At 35.5% G+C, this 25179-nt stretch overlaps 1 protein-coding gene across 1 annotated transcript in view; it reads left to right on the top strand.

The window, feature by feature from the left end:
- Positions 1-25179, top strand: part of Dmd (dystrophin) — a 2013932-nt gene that overhangs the window by 1476488 nt on the left and 512265 nt on the right. The window contains exon 54 of the mRNA XM_013507710.1: positions 9504-9658. Coding sequence (XP_013363164.1) covers positions 9504-9658 — 155 coding nt within the window. The remainder of the gene's footprint in view (positions 1-9503; positions 9659-25179) is intronic.

Genomic DNA, 25179 nt, shown 5'->3' on the forward strand with positions numbered 1-25179 from the left:
GAAGACCCATTATACAACCTGGTATCTGTTATTAATAATATGTATCAGGATTGTTTATAAACAGATTTTAAATATTCTCACCACAAAAAGTGATAATTATGTGAGGCAATGGCTATTTTTTTCCATGAAGTATACATATAATCAAACCATCACATTGTGACCTATACATTTATGTAATTGTTTTTCAATGAAAAATAAAAATTTCTATTAAAAATTTACTTTTGTAGAATAACACTATAATAAAATATTTCCTAGTGGCATATAGAATTAAATATAAGAAATAAAACTTTAAAACTCTTAGGTGAAAACATTGGAGAACAATACTTAGGCAATGTTTTCTCAAGTATGCTGCCAAAAATAAAAATGATAAAAAAAAATTAGACTTCATTACAATTAAAATTTTGTGCTGTGTGCTATATCATAAAGTGAAAAGACAATCCATAGAACGTGAGAAAATATTTGCCATCATTTTTCTGATCAGGAAGTTGTATTGAGAGCCTATTGAAACTAATAACCACAAAAAGTAGGTGACCCAATTACAAATGGAGAAGCAATTTAAATAGATATTTGAATAGTACAAATGGCTATAAATGCATGAAAAGATATTTATCATATTAGGCATTTAGAAAATACTAATCTATGGTAAGAGACCACTTCATACACATCATGATGACTAAAATAAAAGTTGACAATAACAAGTGTTGACAAGAGTGTAGAATATTTGGAACCCTCATAGATTATTAGTGGAACTTTAAAATGGTGATGACACTTTGTAAAAATGTCAACTCCTATATATAGCAAACATGGAGTTACCAAAGAACATAACCATTCTACATTTTACAATTACAGTAGAATGAAAACATGTACACACAAAACCTTTATACAAAGGGCTATGGCAGCATGATTGACAATAGCCAAAACCAGAATCAACTCAGATGTCTACCAGCTAATAAATATAACATGGTACATACAACAATGTAATATTATTCATCAATAGACAGGAATGAAATACTGATAGATGCTGTAACATAGATAAACCTCAAAAACAAGTGACATGCACCAGTCATAAAAGACCACATGTTGTATGAGTCCACTTATGTGAAGTGTTCAGTAAAGGCTAGCAGGTAAGAATGGTTTGTGGAAAGTCACTTAATGGTATATGGCTTTCTTTACTCGAGTGAAGAAAGTGCTCCAAAATTAGCTTGTGTAATTGTATAAAAAAACTGGAAACCACTAAAGTGTACTCTTTAAATGGATGGATTCAGTAATATGTGTTATATATCAAAAAATCTGCTTTTAAAAATATCAGATCATTAAGACTGTAGATCCTTTCTTGTTAAACTGTAGATGTATAATCTGCTGACATGAAATAGGTACTACGTATTTGTGAACAATAATGCAGTCTACCACCAATGGCTCATGAGATTTGAAAAGTCCCTGAGAAAAATGCTATTTCTGGAGCTCTGCCCTCTAGCATTCTCTCTGGAGTCATTTCTACCCAACCATTTCCATACCCTCTCAACCAGTCTTCTCCTCTGTGCCTGGGGTAGCTGGATGATTTGTTAATTACAACACTGCTTAAGCCTTTTAATAAAGTCAGCAAATTAAAGAGAGCCCAGATAAAGAGAATGCTTTCCAAAATGTCATAATGAAATTAAGGTAATGAAGCACTTGGAGGACTCTCCTCCCTTCTTTTTGTATAAAACTTATTCCAAGGAAGCTGGAAGAGAAATGGGGCCTGAAAGTAAAGAAGGGGAAAAATAAATTGTATGCCATTAGTTTAATTATAAAAATTCATTACATGAAGCCATGTAAGACAGAAAATAATGGAACTCTAATGGGTTGGCCGATAACACATTTACTAGCCTGCTCTCAGCTTGTAGTCATTGTTGAAAGGACAAAAAAAATATCAACGCCAGTATGTAGTCCTCAGAGCTATTGAAAAGATTAATCATTTCCAGTAAGCTGGAAAATGAGATCCATTTTCTTACATAGTATCCCCTGTATAGAGTGTTACCTTCTGAAACAGAGTTGTTTGGTTATGTCAAAGGTTTAATAGATCAGTCTTAGAGTTAATGGTCAGAGGCTTTACTTTTCAAACAGCTTCTTTACATATATTTTAAAATTTCTATTATAAATCCATAAAAAAATTTTATAGCTCATTTTAATTTACAGAGAGAAGAAAGAAATTATGTTTCTTTTCCCAATAAGGATTTATAAAACATTAATTCATACTTAGGGCTAAATTGTTTAGTGATTTTTTTTAATAAACTAAGTGTGTATTTTTTTCTGCTGTCTTTGTTTGGAAACATCTTACTTTGTTATACATCATAATTTTCCAGTCATGCTACAATCATCCAAAAGATTATTTTATATTCTTCAAAGTTCAGTTATAATAGGCCCAATTATTTTAAGTTCCTGTAAATAGTTTATCTTATCCATTTGAATTGAGCCCTGAATCAAGAATCCAGAAACCTGTATTTTTGTGATGATTCTTTCACTAACTAGGCCACCGTGAAAATTTTACTTTTCTATTGTCATGTGAACAGCTAAGAGTGTTATGGTTTGTGCCTAGATGTCCCTGCAAATCCTCATGAGGTCATATGGCTTTTCTCAAAGGGGGCTAAATCAGGCATGTGTGATGCTTGGATTAAGGGTGTATGATTAGTAAATCAGTCAACTGATTGGTTTAGCCTAGTTCTGGCTAGAATTAAGGGTTGGAGAGTTACACCTACCCTAGGGTGGGTAGTCTGCATAAAATATAAGGGACAGAAACAGTCTTGTCTGTTCCCTCCTTGTTGCTTTTGCTGTCTTCCACCACAATGAACTATTGACCCTCTGCCATGTGCTACCCTGCCCTGGAGCCAGCTGATCATGAACTGAAACCCCTACAAACTAAGGGGCAAAATAAACCTTTCCCCCTTTAACTTTAGGTGTCAGGTAATTTGTCTCAGCAATGAGAGAAAAGTAACTAATATAGCATTTAAGAAAATGCATTTGAAAAAGAAAGAACAAAAGATGAAATTGGAAGCATGGGTACATGTAATATATTGGAGGTCCTAATCCAAGCAGAGATTTGGATTTTTTCTTGTAATTATTAGAAAACCACTGAAAGCTTTTATACAGAGGAGCTTGCTATGGGGTCCATTTGCATTGCAAAAAGACCACTTAAGCAGTTATATGCAGATGAAAAGGCTAGTTTTGAGAGAAAAGGGAAGGACTCAATAAAAAGGTTATTGCTGAATCTGAGCAAGAGCTCATGGGGACCTAAAGTATAATAGTGGCAATATAGAATATTTGGAGATAAGGGAAAATTATGATTTACCTTTTTTAAAATTATGTTCCCTGCCTCCTCCTCCCTGGTTAAGTAGTTTGCAATCAGAAGTAGTAGAAGCCTGAGGCGGGGACAGGTTCTTAGGGAACAGGAATATTTAGGGGAAAAGCCAAAAAAGGAAAAAAAATGAAGCATGCAGAGAAACAGAGGACACCTAAAGAAAGAGAGCCAAGAAAGAAAAGAACTTCAAAAAAAGACTAGTCAACAGCAGCAGTTACCGCAAATAAATCAGGTAAATGAGAACCTCCTCTGTCCATAGATACTGGCCATTGCTAACTCAATCAGTTACTGATTTTCACAAAAATGCTACAGTGCGGAACCTCAGAATGTTAGTGGCACACAATAGGCACATACTGCCTTCCCACGGGTTTACAGCTGGGGGAGAGTGGCTCATCATGCTTCAGGTTGATTGGGGTATCTGTTGGACTTCACTCATCCTCCTCCAGGGCATGTTTATTTAAGATGAGGAAGTGCAAGAGGGCTAACTAGTCTGACTGCACAAACATATTTCAAACCTCTGCTTGTGTCATTCTATTAGCTTCTCATTAGGATTAAGCAAAGCAAGTCATATGGTCAAGTGCAGTTTTAAGGGCAAGAAGGTAAGCTTAGCCTTTTGTAGGAAAAGCTTCAAGTTACCTAGCTAAGGGCATGAGTACAGGGAGAAGTAAAGAATTGAGGACAATAATTCCATTTTCTGCAGTGACTCCTATCAAATAGTTCTGGAATGGTGATGGCAGAAACCTGATTTGAAGAATTCTAGAGTGGCAAAAATATAACCAAGTTGAGGCAGTAAGTAAAAATTTGCCTTCTGAAGTATGTGGCTATGTAAGGAATAAAAGTGATGGAGTCCAGGTTTTTGTTTTTTAAAGATGAGAAAGAGACTCATATTTGAAGGCTGTGGAGAAGGACCTTGCAGAGAAGCAAGAAGTTGGAACACAGAGCAAAGTATACGGAGGAGGATCCCAGAATAGATGGGTGTCCAGATGGTGAAACCACCTTCCAATAGCTGAAGAGTCGACTCTTCCTCTGAGAATGGAGACAGGCATTCAAGATGTGAAGTCTGATACTTTGTATAATTTGTAATTGATATGTTGAATTGCCCAAGTGGAATTACAGGGAGGGTCATAGTTAACATCATCAAAGTTCAGTCTAGAAACCAAATTAGATATTTCAAACAGAAGGAATTTAATATAAAGGACTGTTTTGACGGGTAAGAAAGGAGCTGAAAAATTCAACAGGAAGCAGGTAGAAGTTTAACAACTTCAAGAAGCTGTTACCACTTCAAAGGATAGGGGGGCCAAGTGTTACCAACACCCAGAAACTGCAGCCATCTGGTGCTCATTCAAACATTGTGGGGGCTGCAGAGCAAGTGCTGAAACTACTACAGGGAAGGAATGTCTAGTGGGAGATGGAGACACTGCCCAAATGGAGTGAGACAGGGAGAAATTCTGTAGTTCTATTCTTCCTCCTGCTCTTTGGAAACCTTCTGCAGGTGGCTTTCACTGGCTTCACCCAGCAAGAAGCCCTCTAGCTGGAGATCCTGGCAGGGGTTAGTCCATCTGCAACTGAGTATAGTAAGAAATGGGCAGAGAATGGAGCTAAGAGTTTCTAAGCTCTTACTTTTTCAGCTCACTGAGCTAAAACTCTCCATGAATCCCTTAGTGAGTAAATACAGCCCCTACATCCATGGTAAAGTGACAGAAATCCAATATGTAGAAATTTTATTCTTAAATATGTTATAATCCTGTTTTATAATTTTCTAACCAATTAGATTTTGGTTTTGACATCTCACGATATTCCTGAGACATAAGCAGAGTAAGCCCATCCTATTTTGCAGATGACAAAATTGGACTCCCAAGGTTAATGACTTCCTTAAGGTTTAAACTTCAGGACAGTGGACAAACAAGGCCTTCCGGGAAGTCGCCTTTTTGTTCTTGCTCACTGCTTTTCATGAAGCTCCTCTGAGACAGTCATTAAAAAATTTTAAATCTAGTTCACCCAGAACAAATGTTTATTTTACTCGTAGGTGAATATCCCAAAACACATTTAATAAGAAAATTTGCATAATACTCAACCTTAAAATTTTAATTATAGGTCTACACATTCACTTTTATTGTCTAAGTTCAAGGGAAACTTTTGGAGCTGTTGCAGTGTCTATAGAACAGCAAGCTGCTTGGTTTGAGTACGGATAATATGGTGGAGACTATAGATGTGATTCATTAAAAATAGTAGTACTACTAGCAGTAGTGATGACGACGGAAATGATAATTATAATATTTAATTCTTGGAGTTTGCCAAGCACATTGGTATTTTCCCTGAATTTTCTAAGTTAGTGTTCATTATCTCCATTTAACAAAGGAGGAAATTCAGGCATAGACAACTTTCCCATTTGTCATATGACTACTAAATGATTAAGCCATCATTCAAACCCACCAGCTTCATTCCACTGCTTAGGCTTTTAACTGCTCTCTCTTCTTCCCTGCTTTTATCTCGCACTGTCAATATACCTAGAAAGAGTTCCTATAAATAGAACAATGAAAGGTGGTGAATATTAAAGTAAAACAAAATTCTTGAATTTACCTTGGGCTACCTCATACTCCAAAACCATTTTTCTGTCTAAAATACTGTGTATAAGTACCATGTATATATTGCAGTAGCATCAAATTAGGTTTGAATGTGAAATCCTTCTTTCTTGGTTGGAGATACAATCTTTGGGGAGTTTAGCACTTTATATTCTTTATAGAAAACACACACTCACCCACATGTATACCTACAAAATCATCTTCTTTATAGGCTAGTGGGCATAGTGTTTTAAATTTCTTCCCATGCCATGATCACCACACAAACAATTCCCCGTAGGGTACACCATTGTGAATGGAATTCAGCAAGAAAAAAGAGTGTGTGTGAAGTCTATTGTATTTTTGAATTTACACTCCTGAGGTCTGCAGTTATCTCAGTAGTAAATTTCACAGTAGTAGGAAAAATCTGGTTAAGATCATAGTTCCTAGTGTGAATGACACTGTGGTAAAACCCAAGGTGATCAACGTATAACCTTTGGAGGAAAGGAACCCAGTCTTTTCTATGACCATGGTTAAGAAGGGAAAAAAAAAGAAAGCTGTAGTTGTGAACCTTGTGTTTAGATAAGGTCTATAGAGTTGTCAGTGTTAGTCAAGGTCAGTGAAAGTTTTTCTTTTTAATCTTTTAAGTTTTGCTTTTTAATCTTACATCCTCCCAAAACCTGGGCAGTATCCATTAGTGTTCAGTTCAGATTTTTTTAGATAAAAACTTTTTTAACTTTTACTGTGAATATAATTTTAGAAAAAATTAGATGGCACAACGATATATCGAAAAACCCTGGTCTTAATTTAGGCATTGCCCTTTTATTACCTTTTTATTATAAAGGCTCTCATTTAACTCTAACTTGCTATATTTTTCAGCGATTTTAGAAAATCATAGCATACTTTGCAGGTTATACTTTTAGGTATTTTATGATCAATAAATTATTTTAGACTCACTGCAACATCCTGCATTTTATTTTGTTGTTGTCATCAACTTTCTTGAGGTATAATTGGTAAATGAAAAACTACATATTTCATGCACATAGTTTGATGGGTTTGAAAGCATACATATAACCACAAAACTTCCAAAGGTTGTATTGTCTTATATCTACACTTTTCTTAAGCAACACATGAGTGAAGAGTAGTTTCCAAGATTATTTAACTTGCTTATCTAAAGTAAGTGATTTTAATTATACATTCATTAAAAGTTTTACATTCTATATTCAGAAGCCTATACATTTATCCTCTGGTATTGGTTCATCTCGAGTTATTTAACAGTTGAATCTTCCTTAAAAAGGAATTGACTTCAAAAATCATAACTAGGGATTGTTCTCATTTTGAAAGTGCTTATGCTATGAATTAGAATGTTAATAGATAAGCTCATCTTTTAAAATACAAATACCATTTTCTAGAGAATAAGGACAACATGAATATTTGAATTTTATCTTACATTTCTTTTATCATTTTAGGTTTGGCTTAAGTGAAGAGAAGAAGGGAAGCATAGGTAATTTTTGTACCCTAGGAAATTTCTAGAAAAACCATGATTTAGTGGCTTGTTTTACTCCAGAAAATGTGAATCCAAAGGTTATAAAATAGCTATGTTACTTGATAAAAGAAGCAAGGAAGCAGAGTCAAGCTTTCTACAAGGATAAATTTTAAACGCTTAGTAGTAGCAGCCACTATGCTCAATATCATTAGAAACTCTTCTGCTTTCATTGCAAATGTTAGTGCTGTTGACTTTAGCTTCTTGGTAACTGGTAATCTGAGTTTATTTGCTACGCAGTGAACATTATTATTTAGTTTGATTGCAACACAGAATATTCTTGTTGACTAAGAAAAAGAGTGCCACTGTTTGATTTTTATTATATAAACATACTAATGCAAAACAGAATGTATTGAAACATACGTGATTCTTCTTTGCAGAAACATCAGTTATTTTCAAATTATTCTCTTTCCTTTTGTTGTGAAATATATCTAGGTGCCTCCCTCCAAGGCTATTAGGTGGGTCTTTGGGGAGGTGACTGGATGGAGAGTGTTATATTCATCACTGGATTAGTCCACTGATAGGTTTATAGCTGGGTGTGATGTTGGGAGGTGAAGCCTGCTGGGAAGAGGTGGGTCACTGTGGGTGTGGCTTGGAAGGGTCTACATCCCTCCGCTTCCACTGATCTCTGGCTGCTTCATGACTGCCACACCATGAGCAGTTTCCCCTTTGCCATGCTACCCTGCCTTGGAACTAGCTGACTATGGACTGAAACCTCTCCTTTAACTTGTGAGTGTCAGGTATTTTGTCCCAGCAAGAAGGAAGTAACAAAGATATCTTTCTTAGTTACAAAACTGTATTCTGTTTTGCACACTTGAAAACTGTGTTCTTTTTGCAATGATTACTGTCCATATTTATTGCATACTAGGCTGTTGGATTAATGTACTATGGCCTTTTACATCCCTTCATTAAATGTTGAAATTGTTTGGGACTTTTGCGTTTCACTGTTATGCCTAATGAAAATCTTTATTCCTATAGTATATTTATTCTTTGAATATTTTATTAGGATAAATCACAAGTAAGATTACTAGGTCAATGGGGGTAAGCACTTGTATCTATTGCCATATGTTTTTGATATACATTATTCCCAGCAATAGTATAAGTATGTGCTAATTTTATCACTCTATCTGACCTTGGACTTTACTTGTTAATTTAATTGGTGCCAATTGTACCTTCATGATTTAATGTGTGTTTACTTAAAAGTTACATTTTTTTTTCTTTTTTGTAAAATTACTTCATCCTTTCTCTTCTTTAAGTTCCCCATTCTTATTTCTCTGGCCATGCCTCAGTGGCTTAGTTTACCGTACTGAATTTGATAGAGAAACCTAAATTTGTTATTATCTACATTTTAGAAACCGCCTACTTCGAGAAGTACAATACAAATTTCAGATTGACATGGTTCCAGATACAGCCATCATTGGTTGGCTTCTTTCTTTGAAATATAATGAAATGATGAAATGTCTAGTTTGATAAAACTTAATCAAAGACAAAGAAGAAACCATAAGTGCTTTGGGTTCATAAGATTTTAACATTTTGACTTAGGATATTTTTAAAGTATTATATTATCATTCAGAAAATTTGATAACTGACATTGTCCTTCTGTTGTTCATTATTTTCTATATGCAGGTTTAGTTGAATGCCAGTAGATGGCACTAATTACATAAACAATTCAACAAGTTAATGAAAGGGGGAGAAATGCATTTTTTCTTCTGTTCATATTTTGGTGTGTGTCACATAGTCAACAATTATATAGGAGCTTGCTTTTACACTTTTCTCTCTCCTATGATAAAAACAATGAAGCTTACTTTATTTCCAGTTAATTACTACTAAATTGAAATACTTGAAATTGGTTATTGCTCAAGATGCTGCATTTAAAAAGTTTTGTCATGGAAAATGAGTTAACTTATATTGTCATGGTTGACTAAATCACATAGTAAGTTAAAAGCAATCTTGTAGATGTGTTCTAATCTGAGAATTCAGAAGCTATTAATGAAGCATTTAAAGAAACCCTAGCTAGAGATTTCAGGGAAAAACTGACATTCATTTTCTCTTTCATCCACATCTGTAGCAATTGGCCAAAGACCTCCGCCAGTGGCAGATAAATGTAGATGTGGCAAATGACTTGGCGCTAAAACTTCTCCGGGATTATTCTACAGATGACACGAGAAAGGTGCACATGATAACGGAGAACATCAATGCCTCCTGGGGAAACATCCATAAAAGGTAAGAATTACATGGTTTCTAAAAACTGTTGTTGGCTATAGTGAACGGATAGTGAAATCAGATAGATAATGGAGGCTTGCTTTCCTAATCCTGCTATGTTGGAAATTGGGAGGATCTAAAGTGATAAGTTCCAACACAACTCACAGGCTTAGCTCAGGCTCTTTTTTTAATGAGGAGGAACCTGAGGTCTGGTGAAATGAAATGATTTACCCACAGTCACAAAGGTAATGACAGACCAGGAAATTAAAGAAAAACAAAATGATGATTTCCAGCTAGAAGAACCATTCATCCATGTGCTCTGAGGACTCTATTCAAAGAAATATCTTTCTGTCCTACTACGGCACATGCTGCCTCGACCTTAATCTGACCAAGAAGTCATTTTGAGCTTTGTAGTGGAGTTACAGCTGTCCATGGTTCTACCATTATATGTCACTCTACACAACCAGTGGCAAAATCCATGTTGGTAATATGACACATAGCTTCATTTCCCATTCTATATCTATGGAAATTAATAGTTCTTAGAGACTGTCTCCACAAACTATATCTTACCTTATTATCAATTCTTTTAACCCTTGCATTTATTCCAGTTATAAACACGAGTTGTGTAACTGTTTCATGATTGTCTTGCAAATTAGTCTAAACTCCATGAGGGCAGAGACTGTGTCTTTCTTCTTTGACACATATCCAGATCCCAAACCAGGTGGTATAATAGTAAGCTAGTAGATATTTGCTGAATGTTGACTCCCTTTGCATGATATAGAATTACATTTTGCATGCTGTGATAACTTAAGGATTGTTAGGCCCTTATTTTGAGTTCTGTCTTTAAAAAAACAGGGACAAAAATAGTACTTGTCAATGCTGAGAAAGACCACTGTGAAAGGTGATTTCCAGATGATATGAGTTACTGAAAAAGTCAGTTGGGTGGTCTTTACTAAGAGGAGAAGGCTACCACTGAGGGAAAAAGGACTTTTAAACTAAAAGCAGGAAACCTTAGGAATAATGTACTGTTAATATATGGAAATTAAGGAACCAAGTGATCTTCAAACAGAGCTAGTGATTGAAGAGCGCAAACTCCTATGAAATGTGCCTTAAGGTGGTGACCCTAGAGAACAGCTCTAGTCCTGAGTGTCAGACACTGGGTGTCCAGGTGACCATGCAAAAGAAAAATCAACCTGAAGTTGAGCAGTTCTATTTGGGGCCCTGTAACAGGGACCCTACTGGAGAAAGGAAGACTTCAGTAGGAGCTAGATATTTAGGGGAAAATCTCAGATACTTCTTTGCCTCAGTGGAAAAGTTTGGCCATTCTTCTCCAAATACAGACCTAGTATCTGTTCAGTTGAACAGGAGCAGATGCCTAGGCTTGGGAAGATATATCCACATGAGATCGGTAGATATCGGAGAGTTCATCATTACATCTTAGTGGGAAATACTTGCTTGGCAAACAAAAGCGTCTTCAGGAAAACAAGTTAAAAGATTAATTTGGTGAGTGTAAAGATTGTAGATTAAGAATGGACATGGTTACAGAAGTAGGGCTTCAAGGGATTTGTCCGTTCCAGTGACATTGCTCTCTCCGTCATACCCCTCTCCCCACGTATACTCCTTGATGTCTTCAACAAGTCTCTTAATTATTTTGATCACATCATTAAAGTCTTTGGATTCTTCAGGGGAAGGTCTTCCAGTTTATATTTTTTGTCTTTATCTCTAAAAACCATCAACCAAAAAAAGTATATAGTTACTTTCATAATGGGTAAAATAAAGTAGGATTTTAGAAACCAGCTTATAATTTTAGCTGGTCCACATAAAATCTTAATTAACCAAGTGCCTTTTGACTCATGCCTGGAAAGTACTTTTTGTTCCTTCTCACTTTATATATACTTTTTGCGAAAATTCATCCACTTGTGTATTTTTGTTCTGTGAATGACCACCAATTTGTATTTTCAGCTGGATTATTCTTTTGCATGTTAGACTTGTGTGCCCTACTGCTCTATTTCCATTTTAATTTCCTACAGGAGCTTCAAATTGAGTACATCCAAAGCTGAACTCATATTTTCCCTGTTCCAATCTTTTTTTCCAAATGCAACCAACTTCTCTTTCTGTGGTCCCTATCTGTGAACATTACAACAACCTTCTAGTTGATCTACTTGGAAAGCTAAAAGTCACTTAACTCTTTCTTCTTCAACTCCTATAGTTAAGCTAGAGTAAATCTATTTATTGCACAAAAAAGTCTCAAATCTAGTCTTTCACTCCATTCCTACTCTTCTACTCTAATATCTTGTATGAACAACTCCAGCATTTACTTTACTGGCTTCTCTTCTTCTAGTCTTCCTACTTTCTACTCATTCTCCTAATAGAATTCAGAATGATTTTCTAAATATAATATAATTGTGTTTCTCACTCACTCCCACCTTGGACATCATTACTACCTTATCCATTTTTTTAAAAAGATATTCCTTACTGCTTTAAATGACTTCAAGGTCTTGTGAGATTTGGCTTTCTCCTTACAACTCTAGCCTAATATCCTGCTCTCCCTGGGGCCTTCCCCTCCTTCCCTCACACACACTTAAGAAACAATGATCTATTTTCATTTCATCTTAATTACATTCTTATCCTCTATCCCTTGGTGACATGATATATATAATTTTGTCTTCTTTGCCTGCCTAAATTCTATTAATTATCCAGATTTCAGTTTAAATTCCAACTCCTGCAGGAAGCCATCTCTACCAAACTTAAAACATCATGTTCCCTGGCCCTCTATTGTATAAGTCACTTTTCTGTTGCTGAATTAAAATACCTGACATATACAACTTCAGGGGCAAAAGATTTACTTTGACCCATAGTTACAGAGGTTTCAGTCCAGGTTAGCTGGCTCCAAGGCAAAAGCATCATGGAGGAAGGGTATGATGGAACAAAGCTGCTTAGCTCATACAGTCCAAGAAGCAGAAAGCAGAAGAGGAGCTCCAGAGGAGCCAGGAACCAGATATTGCCCACAGGACTCACCCAGGCACACCCAGAAGTGTACTTTACTAAACTCTCTAAGTGAACTTTAGTAATCTCTTTTACTAATCAAACTGACAATCAGGAGTGGACGATGAAGAAGAGATGGAGGGAGGGAGAGAGGGAGGAGAGAAAGAGGATAGAAAAATGATGAAAATAGAGCTTTTGCAGATAGCAAGGGAGCCAACAGTTGGGAGGAGTAGGGAATAAGAAATATCAAAAGAGAAAGAAAAAGAATTAAAATGTATTATGTACATGTACCAACTCCCCATGATAATTGTAATCACCGTATACTGCAAACATGTACAACCAAAAATTAATTAATCAATTTAAGAAAAGATAACTCCATATATTATAGTGTTTATCCCACTACACTGTCCCTAAGTGTTTGCTAGTCATTTTGTCCAACTGACAGAAAATGTCTGCCACAAAAGTCATGGAGAAACAAACAGCATTACGTTTCCTGAAGAAATAACCCTTCAAATCTTTGGCAGAGTAGGATTATAACAAAAAGGGGTTATTCAGACTTGATGGTTGCGATGGTAAGTGAGAGATCATAAAATGAATTGGATTCTTTACTGGCTAATAGTAACTTTAGGTTTAGGAAATCCACATTCTATGTGTGCTACATATATCCATTGTACAGATGAAACCATGTTCTGCTTTGTCTATAGCCTCTCTCATTTTACACTCAACAGACCATATTCTGATACAGAAAGGACAAGGGACCTCTGTGTGATCTTTTGAATTTTGAGTATCTGTCTAATATCTTGCCCAACTGACACAAAAGTAGAATCATCATTATATATATTTAGGTTGACCTACAGGGTTGCCCCCAGAAGCAAGGGGCTATTTAAGTTAAAGGTGACTAGGTAAAATTTAAAATTCACTTTCTGTCTCATTAGCCACCTTTTAAATGCTTGAGAGCCATGTGTAACTAATCGCCTCTATATTGAATGGACAAAGTCCACCATTTCTGTCATTGAAGAAAATTTTAGTGACAATCCTACTTTCAGATCATCTGGAATTAGCTTCATTTAAGCAGTTTAGTTTACACTTATAATAATTATGTGCGTTATTCCTTCAAAAAGAATTACTGCCATATTTTATAGATAAGAAATATTTCCTTTGCAACATGGTTCATATTATCCCGTTTCTTTGTTTCTACCTCATTTCTTTCATTTATCTATTTTCCAGTATACAAGTTTAGACTCTGAAATACTGCAACCATGGCAGGATGATACATCCATTTTGGTTGTTAATTGTATGAACTCATTTTAAAAATACAAGATTGATAATATCTATATGTGTTTTATAGAGAAAAAGTATCTCATGTCTCTGAAAAATTGGTATGGATAGCACTCTGATTTCATCATTTCTCACAGTCCAGGTTAGACTCTATTTTACTACTGAACGCTAATATATAGCCTGTGCTGAAACTGCAAATTATATGGCTAAGCCTATGAAAATGTTTGCATATTTGGAAACCTATATAAGGCAATAAAGTCTTCAATTCAGTTTTAGAATGTTGAACGTTAAGTAAGGAAAATATAATTTGGAAAAACTTTCCTTTGATATGATGCACTAGCAGGTTGTCATTTTAAGAGATAAACAAAAACAGAAGTAAGCTAATGTTTACTTTAGTACCTCAGGGCAGAACATAGATGTTCTATGTAAGAAAATGTTTTATTTTTCTGATCATATTCCATATAGAGTCCATACTAATATATAAGGCCAAAAATGTGAGCCTCTGCAAGTTCATTTCTTTCTCTTCAATCTCTGTGAATAGATAAGAATTTGTGAAGAAGATGATATTAGATATGATATTATAAATTATTGTGAGAGGCCTCTAAGGATTAGATTTCAAGGACTGCCATCTGGCTGATGACTTTATGATGACACTGTCATGAGATTTCATTTCCTTATTTCTATTCCAGGATCACTCTTTAAAGAAATGAGCATTAACTCTGAATTATCTGTCTGTGTCTATCTGAGGGCTTTTGCAGATTTCAACCCGCCAGGTGTAAGCTCATGAATTACAGTGCTGGTCTTAGCGGGAGAGGTTTCAACACAGCTGCCAGCTCCTTACACTGGCTTTCAGATATCAGAAAAATCCCTATAGGTTCTAAAAGAAACTTAACATGTACATGTGTATATGTATATATGTATATACATATATGCATATATGTGTGTATGCATATGCATGTAGTGCATGCAAACATTCCTTCAAATAATAGGAATATCCTTTTGTCCCTCCTAATAACGCATTTCAGATTTTAGCAATCACAACTAACAGCTGTTGATTTGAAAAAATGTTCACCTCTATTCTCTATCTTTGAGAACCTTGAAGACACTTGTAAGTCACTCTTTACTTCTCTATTTGCAGATTGTTTTTCTTCTATCTTTGCTTTAAACAAACAAGAAAAGGAAAAAATAAGCCTATATAATATATATATATAATATAGTACATATAGCATAGATCTTTGTTGCATATGTATATATATATTAACTCCACATGGATTCTCTTCTTATACTCCAACATATTCTTTTTTAAGTAACTGTATTCTTTTCTTCCCCTGGGAATTTTAATTTTTTTCTTGCTCCCCTCCTTCAGCCATCCCACATACTCTAGTCTCACTCATCCTAAAACAACTTTCCTAAAACATCCTATTTTCTATCCAGATTTTGAACAATAATTGAAATTTCTGATTCCTATTATTCAGTAACCACCAGGCAAGAGAATAGTGATGGCAGGTAAGGCAAGGATAGGCTGATTAGTGCTTAGTTCTTAGTACTATGTAAACAGTAGTGAACATCTCTACTCTCACGAAGGTTATATTCTGAGAAGAAGATATGAGACAGTGACAAATAAAAACATTAAATATATGATGTAAGCAGAGAAAGAAAGGCATTAAGTTATGTATGTCTCTGTGTGTGTATGTGTGTGTGTGAGAGAGAGAGAGAAAGAGAGAGAGGGAGGGGTTTTGGGTGAAGTTGCAGGGAAGGGCCGAGAGAATTTTGAATACACATACCATAAATGAAGGATCAGTTTAAGGTAATGGATATGGTAGTAACCTCAATCCAATCAATCCCAATGTGAACATGAATCAAAACATCACGCTACACCTCCTAAGTTTGTATAATTATTATATATCAATCAAAAATTAAATTTAAATTAATAAATAATTATGGCAGGTAAATTCTTCCTGAAGGAATGATACTGAAGTGAAATCTAAACAACCTGGGGATGTGAGCCAAATGGATAAATGCTAAAAAAGCAGTTCAGTGAGGTCTTAATAAGTGGAAGTCGCCTGAGGTAGGAATATGCTTGGCATGTTGGAATAAGGTTGAGGAGGCCATGGTGGCAGGAATGGATCAAGTAAGCAGAAGTGGTGTAGTTGATGAATCCAGAGAGACCATAGGAATCTGATTCTACTGGGCCATTTAGGTCCTTCTAAGGACTACCTGTTACTCTGAAATAGAAAGGAGTCACTGGAGAGTTTTGAGCAGGGAAGTGATGTGCTTTGACTTATCTGGCTCCTCTGTTATAACTGACTAAAAGGGAGTAGAGAGACCAGTAGGAGACCGTAGTGATAAAACAGCCAAGAGACAGATGTTTGTGGCTAAGATCAGAATGGAGACTATGACTGTGAAGAGAAGCAGCTGGCTGCCATGAGGGTTTGAGAACAGAGCTGGAAAAGTTTTATAAAGGATTGAATTCAGGTGTGAGACAGAGGCAGGCGACAAGGAAGACTCCAGAGTTTTTAATGTTGGCACCTGGTACAAGAGATACCCATTTACTGGATGGTAGACTCCCCCAGAGCAAGATACATTAAGAAGAAGATATAAGCACATGAAATGTGGGAACTCCTGTTATATATCCTGGTGGTGATGGAGTACATAGGTAGATATACAAATCTTAAATTCTGAAGAACGCCTTAAGATACAAGTCAGAAATGTAACAATAATCAGTGTAGTTTCCTTTTCATCTGTATAGACTTAAATGGCTATTGTTTATTCACTTTCCTCTTTCTCTGTGTACATTTCATGTAACTTTGTCTATTGGCTTCAACTGCCATTAAGACTTCGGAGTCTCTACATTTATTTTATACATATGTTCTTCCTCATCTCCAGAACTGTATTTTCATCCACCTACCATACATTCTACCTATGTTTCTTACAGCCTCCAAAATCTCTGCCCTTAAAATATTGCTAGGTTTCTTGTGTTTTGGCTTGTTCAATTGTCAACTTATTTAACTGTAAACCTGGAAATCTAAGAATTACCTTTTGCCTTTCTCTTGCCAAACCTACTGATGCATAGGTAAAATTGGCTTCCAAATTCTGTGAATTCTACTTCAAAATTTGCTCTAGAGTATTCCTTTTTCTTTTTCCTGTTGTCACCTAATCCTGAAACATTTTTCTTTTACCTAGGAAATTGTGACCTTCTTTTTTTAGTGCTCCCAGCCATCTACACATCATTATTTTGACTTTCACACTGGCCCCAGAGTTCTGTTCCTTAAAATAAATCTTCTTGCTTCCCTTTGCTACTAGCACTTTTTTTTACCCTCCTGAGGCTTGATGGATGATATTTGAATATGAGATATAGTCCCAAAAGCATACCCTAATTTTTCTGAATGTAAAAATAAATAAGTAAAACTTATGTTTCTCTAGGGAAAAAAAGCAAATAGCACCATAAAATTTCCTTGTCTCTTTGTTTATTTAGGAGAGGATCAGGCATGTGGATTTCATAAAAGACTCTTATACACTCTATTCACAAATGTTATTAATTCTCGAAATATTTTTGGAAAGCAATTTCTAGAACTACCTGGGGATCATTTATGATTATCAGCAGACTGTTAAATTATGTTATGACCACACCTTGTTTGTTCAGTAATGGTGCTCACTAACTGCTTATGAATGGAATAAAACAATCAGATATTAGGCAATAAATGGCTTTGGATTATTTCCAAAACTTTAAAGATGAAAGTTTGCTACCCTTGAAGCTATGCCTATGGAATCCAAGTTTAAAATATAACCGTTATTAATTTGGAGACTGTTTATAATATAGCACATTTAATTCATAAATATTAAAGATAGAAATAACCCAAAAGTCATCAATTCAACATTATCAATTTAATGTAACTATTTTTTAATCCATCACATGCAGAATACACTTTCTAATTCACCCTAAGTATTGAAAGGTTTTGGTATATTTAAAAACTCAATCCATTAGCAATTCCTTTTGGTACATTTCTTTTGGCCATGCTAGGAAATTCTTCTGGCTCTTTAGGAGAGAATTGTATGTTACGGGACACTTCCATTTTGAATACTGCTGAAATCCAATCTTCTCAACTGATTATAGAGTGCAAAGAATCTTCACCGTCCTACAATAAGATCCTATAATACCTGTTATGTGAAACCTTGGGGCTCTGGCCAGGGAGTTTCATGATCCCTATGGACCTAAAAGGTTCATAGTAGTAACTCTGCTTCATTTTCTGGTATCTCCTGTAAAGTAATTAGAATGTTTCTAGCTTTCAGGGATTGCACACAAAGGGAGACATTTGGAACCATGTCATCGGTGATTTACTGGTGTGGAAAACTACCTTGTGATGTAGCCAAGTAGCCATTTTTATTCTAACCCAGTCGTATAGTCCTGAATTGGACTCTACCAGCACAACAAAATATGTGCTTTATAATGCCCCTACTTGTGATTTACCCATTAAAAAGAGCTCTACAATGAAAGAAAACTTATAGCTGTTCCTAATGGAAAATTATAGATCACGAACAGACATTTGTTCACTGATAAATTTGATGTTATGGTACCTAAAATTAAAACAAATGAGAGAAGTTTCCCTTACTTGGTTTAATGGAACCATTAATGCTAGCAGCAGCACCCATTATATTACTCGTTAATTATGTTTATAATTTTCATTTTCTTTGTGTCTGCATCATTCTCATGAAAACTTTTAAGGGATATTCACTATAGCATTAAAATAGCTAGTGTTTATTGTTAAAAAGCTGAGTTATTTTGATAAATGAATATAATCATCATTTGACTTAATTTGTATCTGTATAATTCCAGTAGTTTTCTAATTTGAGAATTTCATAGTTTTATTTAAAGTATAATAGGAATTTGTTTTCTATCTACAAACCATTAATTCAAGTGCTATGCTAAAGAAACATGCAGGACTTATAAGTGTTAGTGAGTTTTGTGAAATTTGATCTTTCCATTTGCACCCAAGCCCAGAAAAAATTGAGGTGTTTTAAGCAGTCTTAGGTAATGGTCAAGAACAGATATTTTTTTGCCTGCCCCTTTCTCCAATCAGGAAAACTGAGGCCAGTCCTGACTCAATGAAGCCAAGAGCCTGGCTCATGTTCTCCATTTTGTACAGTGCATTTTCTTATTCTTCAGACCAGCAAAATCTGAAATCCTGGCAACTACTACCTACTTCTCAACCCAGAGATGGAAACCCAATGTTTATAGCTCTGTAAACCACTTTATGCTTCTGGGACATTTCTGAACCACAGTGCCCCTTACCTTGTTCTAGAGCCCATGTTTTACAATTTGGGTTTTACATTGTCTGTTATTGATGAGCATTTAGAAGTTTGTTCTGTAGCTTGAAACAGCTTTTTTCCCTAGTATGAAGTGACACTTATTATAGAAAATTTCAGAAATCAAGAAATAATCACTCAATATTTTTCGCATTACTTTTGATCATATTTTGTGAATAGTTTTTGCCTATCTTTATTTTATTAGCATTCAAGTTATTAAAAATTAAGAACATTTTCAGAGTTTTTGTACTTTGAAAAATCCTTAACACAATTTCATTTTTTTAAAAAAAACAAATGTGTAGGTATTATCAAGGAAACAGCATGGGGGAAATAATTCCTTGAGATACGTGATGATTTACTAAACAGCCAAGAAAAAAAAGTAATACACTCATGCCTCCAGCCACAGTTTTATTCTATGGCCTTTCTCTCAGTCATCAGTATTCATTCAAAGACCTGAAAACTATTTCAATTAACAAGGAAATCAATTCCCCATTTAAACCATTGGTTGTGTCTTTTAAATATCTTCTGGTGTTCAGCATTGTACTTAGCTTCATCAAATTCCGATTTATGATGGTCATTACATCATTCTATGTCTAGTCAGTATTTTCACGCCACAGAGCATTTACAACAAGTATGATGGATCTATTTAGACACCTTTGGATATTATAACCTATATTACATCGACTTAGGGTTACTTATGCAATTCTTGAGGGTTTTTATTATTTTTTATGTTGCAAGTATTGTAGATCTAGTGAAATTGTTTTAGGTATTGAACTTCAAATTTATCACACTGCTATTAAATAACATTTAAATGTTATTTAAACAAACCCTCTTTAATATAACCAAATATAACATTCATTCTGAGATATTTTAAGTAAATAATAATCATAAACTCATGATTATTTATGATGTTTACATTTTTACAGTGGGTTATGATTGTTAATATGTAACACAATAACAGGACCTGTTTCTTATTGAAGAAGAAATGCTAAAATGGCATTATTCTCTTAGTTGTGAGTCAAGCTATTGACTTCTACTTGTACAGACCTGGTGTTCCAACTTAAATCTGTCACTCTGAGGCCCATGCTACCTTCACTACTATGTAATGGATACAGATTAACTTGGAAGGAAATTTCTGGCAGCTCTTCACAGCAACCTAATTTTGTCTCTGTCCTCTCCAATATTTTTATCAGTAGCTTCGATGAAGGTATAGATAATATTCTTATCAAATTTTCCAATGACACTAAGCAGGGAGAAGTAGAAAATACAGTCAAGGAGAATATCAGGAGCCAAAAAGTTTATACCAAACTGGACTCAGAGTCTGAGTGTTGGAAAGTGAGATATAAATGTAGGCATTACAATATTCTCACCAGCTAGGGAACAGTTGAGTTCAAAAGAGTTGTAAAACAAAATGAAACACAATTGACTTAGACTGAGCTCCTTGGGTACAGAGATAGAGAGTTATCCAAAGGTTTGTAAAGGCATGTTCCCATGAAATGCATGTGTAAACATGTAAGAGGAGCAAGATCAAGCAGAGAGTGAAACCAGACTGCAATGAACTGAGGGGTCAGCAGATTCTTAGGGGAGTTGTACAACTTACAGAGGGGAATTTTCACATGGCAGACTGTTGTAAGCTAGTAGCAATCAATATTCTCACCAGCTAGGAAACAGGCTCTTAGAAGAGAATCAGTATATTCACCATGCCAGTGTTATCTGAGTAGTATTTTCAAGTGCCATGAGCTCAACTCTTCACGCGTTCATAAGCCTACTACAAATTTGCCATATTAACCAAGGTATTATTTAACTTTGACACTACTTGGACATTTTTATATTCTTCTTTTGGATCCATCATTCTCACTTCATATTATGTTAGAATTCAGGAACTCTTTCCAAGAAGCTACATAGATTGAGCTTGGTATGGTTGTACATGCCTGTGATCACAGCACTTGGGAGGCTGAGGTAGGCAGATTACCATGACTTTGAAGCCAGCCTGGGCTACATAATGTGTTCAAAGTCAGCCTGAACTGTATAGCAAGAACCTGTCTCAAAAAAACAAACAAAAACATGAACAAAAACGATATATAGATAGTAGGATGGGGAAAACAGGAAGAAGGAAAAATATTGATTCTTTGCCACAACATTATTTGAGTAGTATTGGATCATTCTTTTACACATAGATGGTAGAGGGAAAACCATTTAGAAATGATAGAGATAATTTGGGATACTTTTGGTAGAGGAACTATATATAGCTGAAGTTTCTATTTTAGCAGATAGCAATAAACAATTGATTGATAGACAATAGAGTCTATTATAATTGCTGGGATCTGCTAATAAGTTTTTGAATCCTGAAACAAATTCCATTCACCCTCCTTGATATTCTGTCCTCATCAACATTTTAATAGCATAAGACTAATTCATAGTTGTGTCTTTTCTCTACACATAAAACACACAATTCACACCCTGTTAATAATTAATTTTAGCATAATTGTTAGTTTGCTGCTGGTGACAGGAAAACTTATTCTGGCAGGTAGGCAGTTCCAGAGAACCAGCCAGTCACTTGGTGTATGATAATAAGCATCAATATACTTCTCATGTAGAATGACTCTGGCCATCCAATCTCACTTGGCAGCCATTCATAATATATAGGTCTGGTCTGTTCTGAGAATAGGCCAAGACTCTTCAATAAAGCTAAGTAACACTTGAAACTCAAAGGGCCAGCAGGATTGCACTGAGTCCTTAGCAAGCAGTGACCTGGACTCATTCTTAACTACAAACCCTTAATTGAAAGGGTAGGGCAGCTTTCTAGGGCTAGATTTTCTCTCTGGGGTGTGCTCTACTTGTCAACTGATGAACAGAAAGTCAAACATCTTTGTAACTAACTAGTCTACATTCCAAATAAATATAACATTTTACAGGTTGGAGTTAACCTGCTCTAAATCTGTATTTCTTACTTCTTTCAATATTGAAATATCTATAACTTAGAAAATGACACCAAAGCACAGACTCTGACTTTCCCAACCTCTAAATATAAATATATGTCCATTCTGACACAAAAATTCTTGTACTTATTATTGATCTTGTTCTTTTTTCTTTTTGTTATTTATATTTATATTATAGCATCATTCCTATGATGTTAGATTCACTTGTTCTTTGAGAGTTTTCTGATGTTTTGTCATGAGTTGCTCTTTAATATTTCAATTAGTTTTGTCAACCCTTTTCTGCCTTTCCCAACATATTAACATGACTGATTCCAAAAGGTCATCTAAGCCAGTATCTGTCATTCTTCCTGGAAAAGCAAGTTTCTTTCCATCTTTTACCTATATTCCAAGGTTTTACCAAATTTGGCTTTTATAAATGTATACCTACTAGAATCTTACATTTCTAATTTCGAAAGTATAAGTCAGATTCAAGCAATGACAAATACAGGAGCACTAGTTAAATATTACATAATAAAAGTATCTAAGTTGAAAAGGCTGATATTGACATATATTTGCATTTTCTAATTAATTACTTCATTTAGAAAAGTACTCTTTACCAAGTACTGCAAAAGGTCTTGTAGACAGTGAGCAAAATTCTCATTGTACTTATGCCTATTAAACCACATACTAGGAAAGTATATGAATATTTTTACTGAGAAGAAGGAGAGGTATAATATTCTATTAATATCAGCTTTAAAAAAGACAGAGATGGCATGAAGATAGGAAGGAGACTGTCAGAGAAGAGGAAGGAGTTAAGAGAGGAAGGATAAAGGGATAATGGAGAAGAGAAAATGATTAAAACATGTTATATGCAGGTAGGAATAGGTCAAAATGAAGCCCATTATTTTGTATAGCTAATGATGGCCTAATAAAAATCCTTTAAAATTCAAAATAAGATTTTATTTTCTCTAACATATATTGAAAGAATTCTAAGTACTGTTGTAATTTAGTAGGAATACTATGTCAATGAGTTAAGCAAATGGAGTCATTGCTGTGACTGTACCTGACTATGTGATTCTGAAGCACTTGGAACTGGATTGTAGGAAGAGTTTGTAAGGTTTGCAGATGCTTCCTAGAGCAGCCTTACAGTGTTGTAAACAGAGTAAACAGAGATATTTAGAAAATTCCAGTTGGAACTCAGAAGACCACTGGAATGATGAGATAGTAAAGGCCAGGCTCTGTTGGTTTTTTGTTAACAAAGACTCCATTGGTAGTTGGACTAGACATGATATGTATTACATTCTAGCAGAAAAAAATTCTTCATTTGGCGCATGACTTGAGGCTTTGCAGGAGACTGAGATTAAGGACAGTGGGCTAATTAATCTGATGGAGGAAATTTCTGAGTAATCCAATATTCAAGTTGTGGCATGGGTACTGTTGGATGCTTTTAGCCAGATCTAAAGTGAGAATTAGGAGCAAAAACAGATGTGAAATGTTAACAGTTTCATAAGAAAGAAAGCTCGTGCAAGGCAGGGGCCATGGAAAGCATGGTTTTTGGAAATATTAGCATTAAAAAGAAGCTAAGTAGCTTGCATCAGGACAGTAGAAAAGAGACCTTAAGACATCTCAGGAATCAGAAAGACCCCATTTTTCCAAGGATCAAGGGTATGAAGCAAAAGATTTCATTTGAGAATAAGGCTCCAAGGCCCCATGCTCCTAGGATATATTTCAGAGTGCTAAGGTATCCAGGCAACCAGAAGCATCTATAGCATGATCCAAGGGGGCCTGGATACTTCTTGAGTTGTAGTATTATCTGTGCGGTGCTGGTTTTATAAGCATGCAGATGCAAGAGTTGTGGGATCATAGAGACTTTCACCCAGATTTCAAAAGAAGGATTCAGAGGCCAGGCAATGTGCCCCTGAGAGAGTAATGCATGAAGCTGTAAAAGTGAAGCAAAAGGTATAATAGAGACCCCAGAAAGTTGGAGATGCCAGGAATGTGCAGCATCTGCTGATGAAAACTGCAGGCTGTGAATGGGATCAGCCCAAGAAAGAGACATATATACTATGACAGGCAAGGCCATAGGAATGGAGCTGCCCAACCATATGGAATTCACATTCACTCCACAGCCTGCCCTGGGTACTGGACATGGAGTGTCAGGATTTAATGTTTACCCTGATGGATTTTGGTCTTCTTCATTCCACTTTAATTCCATTCCCATCTCTTCCTTTCAGGGTGGGATGTTTGCCCTATGTCATTTTATATTAGAAAAATTTACCTTTCTTTTTGATTGTCACAGGGGCTCAAAGCTAAGGGTTTGCCTTGAGTTTCAGAGGAGAATTTAGATTTGGACTTTTCAGTAATACTGGAACTGTTAAGACTTTGGCAACTCTTAGAGAAGGACTGAAAACAGTTTGCTTGGTGAGGTAGACATGAACATTTTGGAGGGCAGAGGTAGAATGCCATGGTTTAGATCTAAAATGGCCTCCAAAAGTCTCATGTGTTGGTTAAGTGATTACATCATGGTGGCACTATATGCATCAGTGGATTAGTCCATTGATGAGTTTGTAACTGGCTGTGCTGTTAGGATGTGGGGCCTGGTTGGGAAAGATAGTTCCCAGGGTATGTGACCTGAAAGGATGTTCCTTTCAAAGGATGTTCATTCTTGTCCTCGGCACCATCCCTTTCTCTCTTCTTCCTGGCTGCATTGGTTGACCAACTTTCCTCCACCATGCCTGTCTGCCATGATGTTTCTGCTTTGGAGCCACCTGACCATGGGCTGAAACTATGAGCCAAAATGAACCTCTCAATATCTATTGTACCTTTAGGATCTTATTTATACTTTTAGTTTCTTACACTAGGGAGACAATATAATGTTTATAAGTGCAAGTCTGATTTATTTCACTTATAAGTATGGCATCTAGTTGCATCCATTTACCTATAAAAGCCCCAAATTTATTTTTCTTTATAGTTGAGTAATACTCCATTGAGAAAAAAAGGAATGGAAAAATGTGTGTGTGTGTGTGTGTGTGTGTGTGTGTGTGTGTGTGTGTGTGT

This window comes from Chinchilla lanigera, unplaced genomic scaffold (genome assembly GCF_000276665.1).
Source record: "Chinchilla lanigera isolate Chin_1 unplaced genomic scaffold, ChiLan1.0 scaffold00134, whole genome shotgun sequence".
NCBI lineage: Eukaryota > Metazoa > Chordata > Mammalia > Rodentia > Chinchillidae > Chinchilla > Chinchilla lanigera.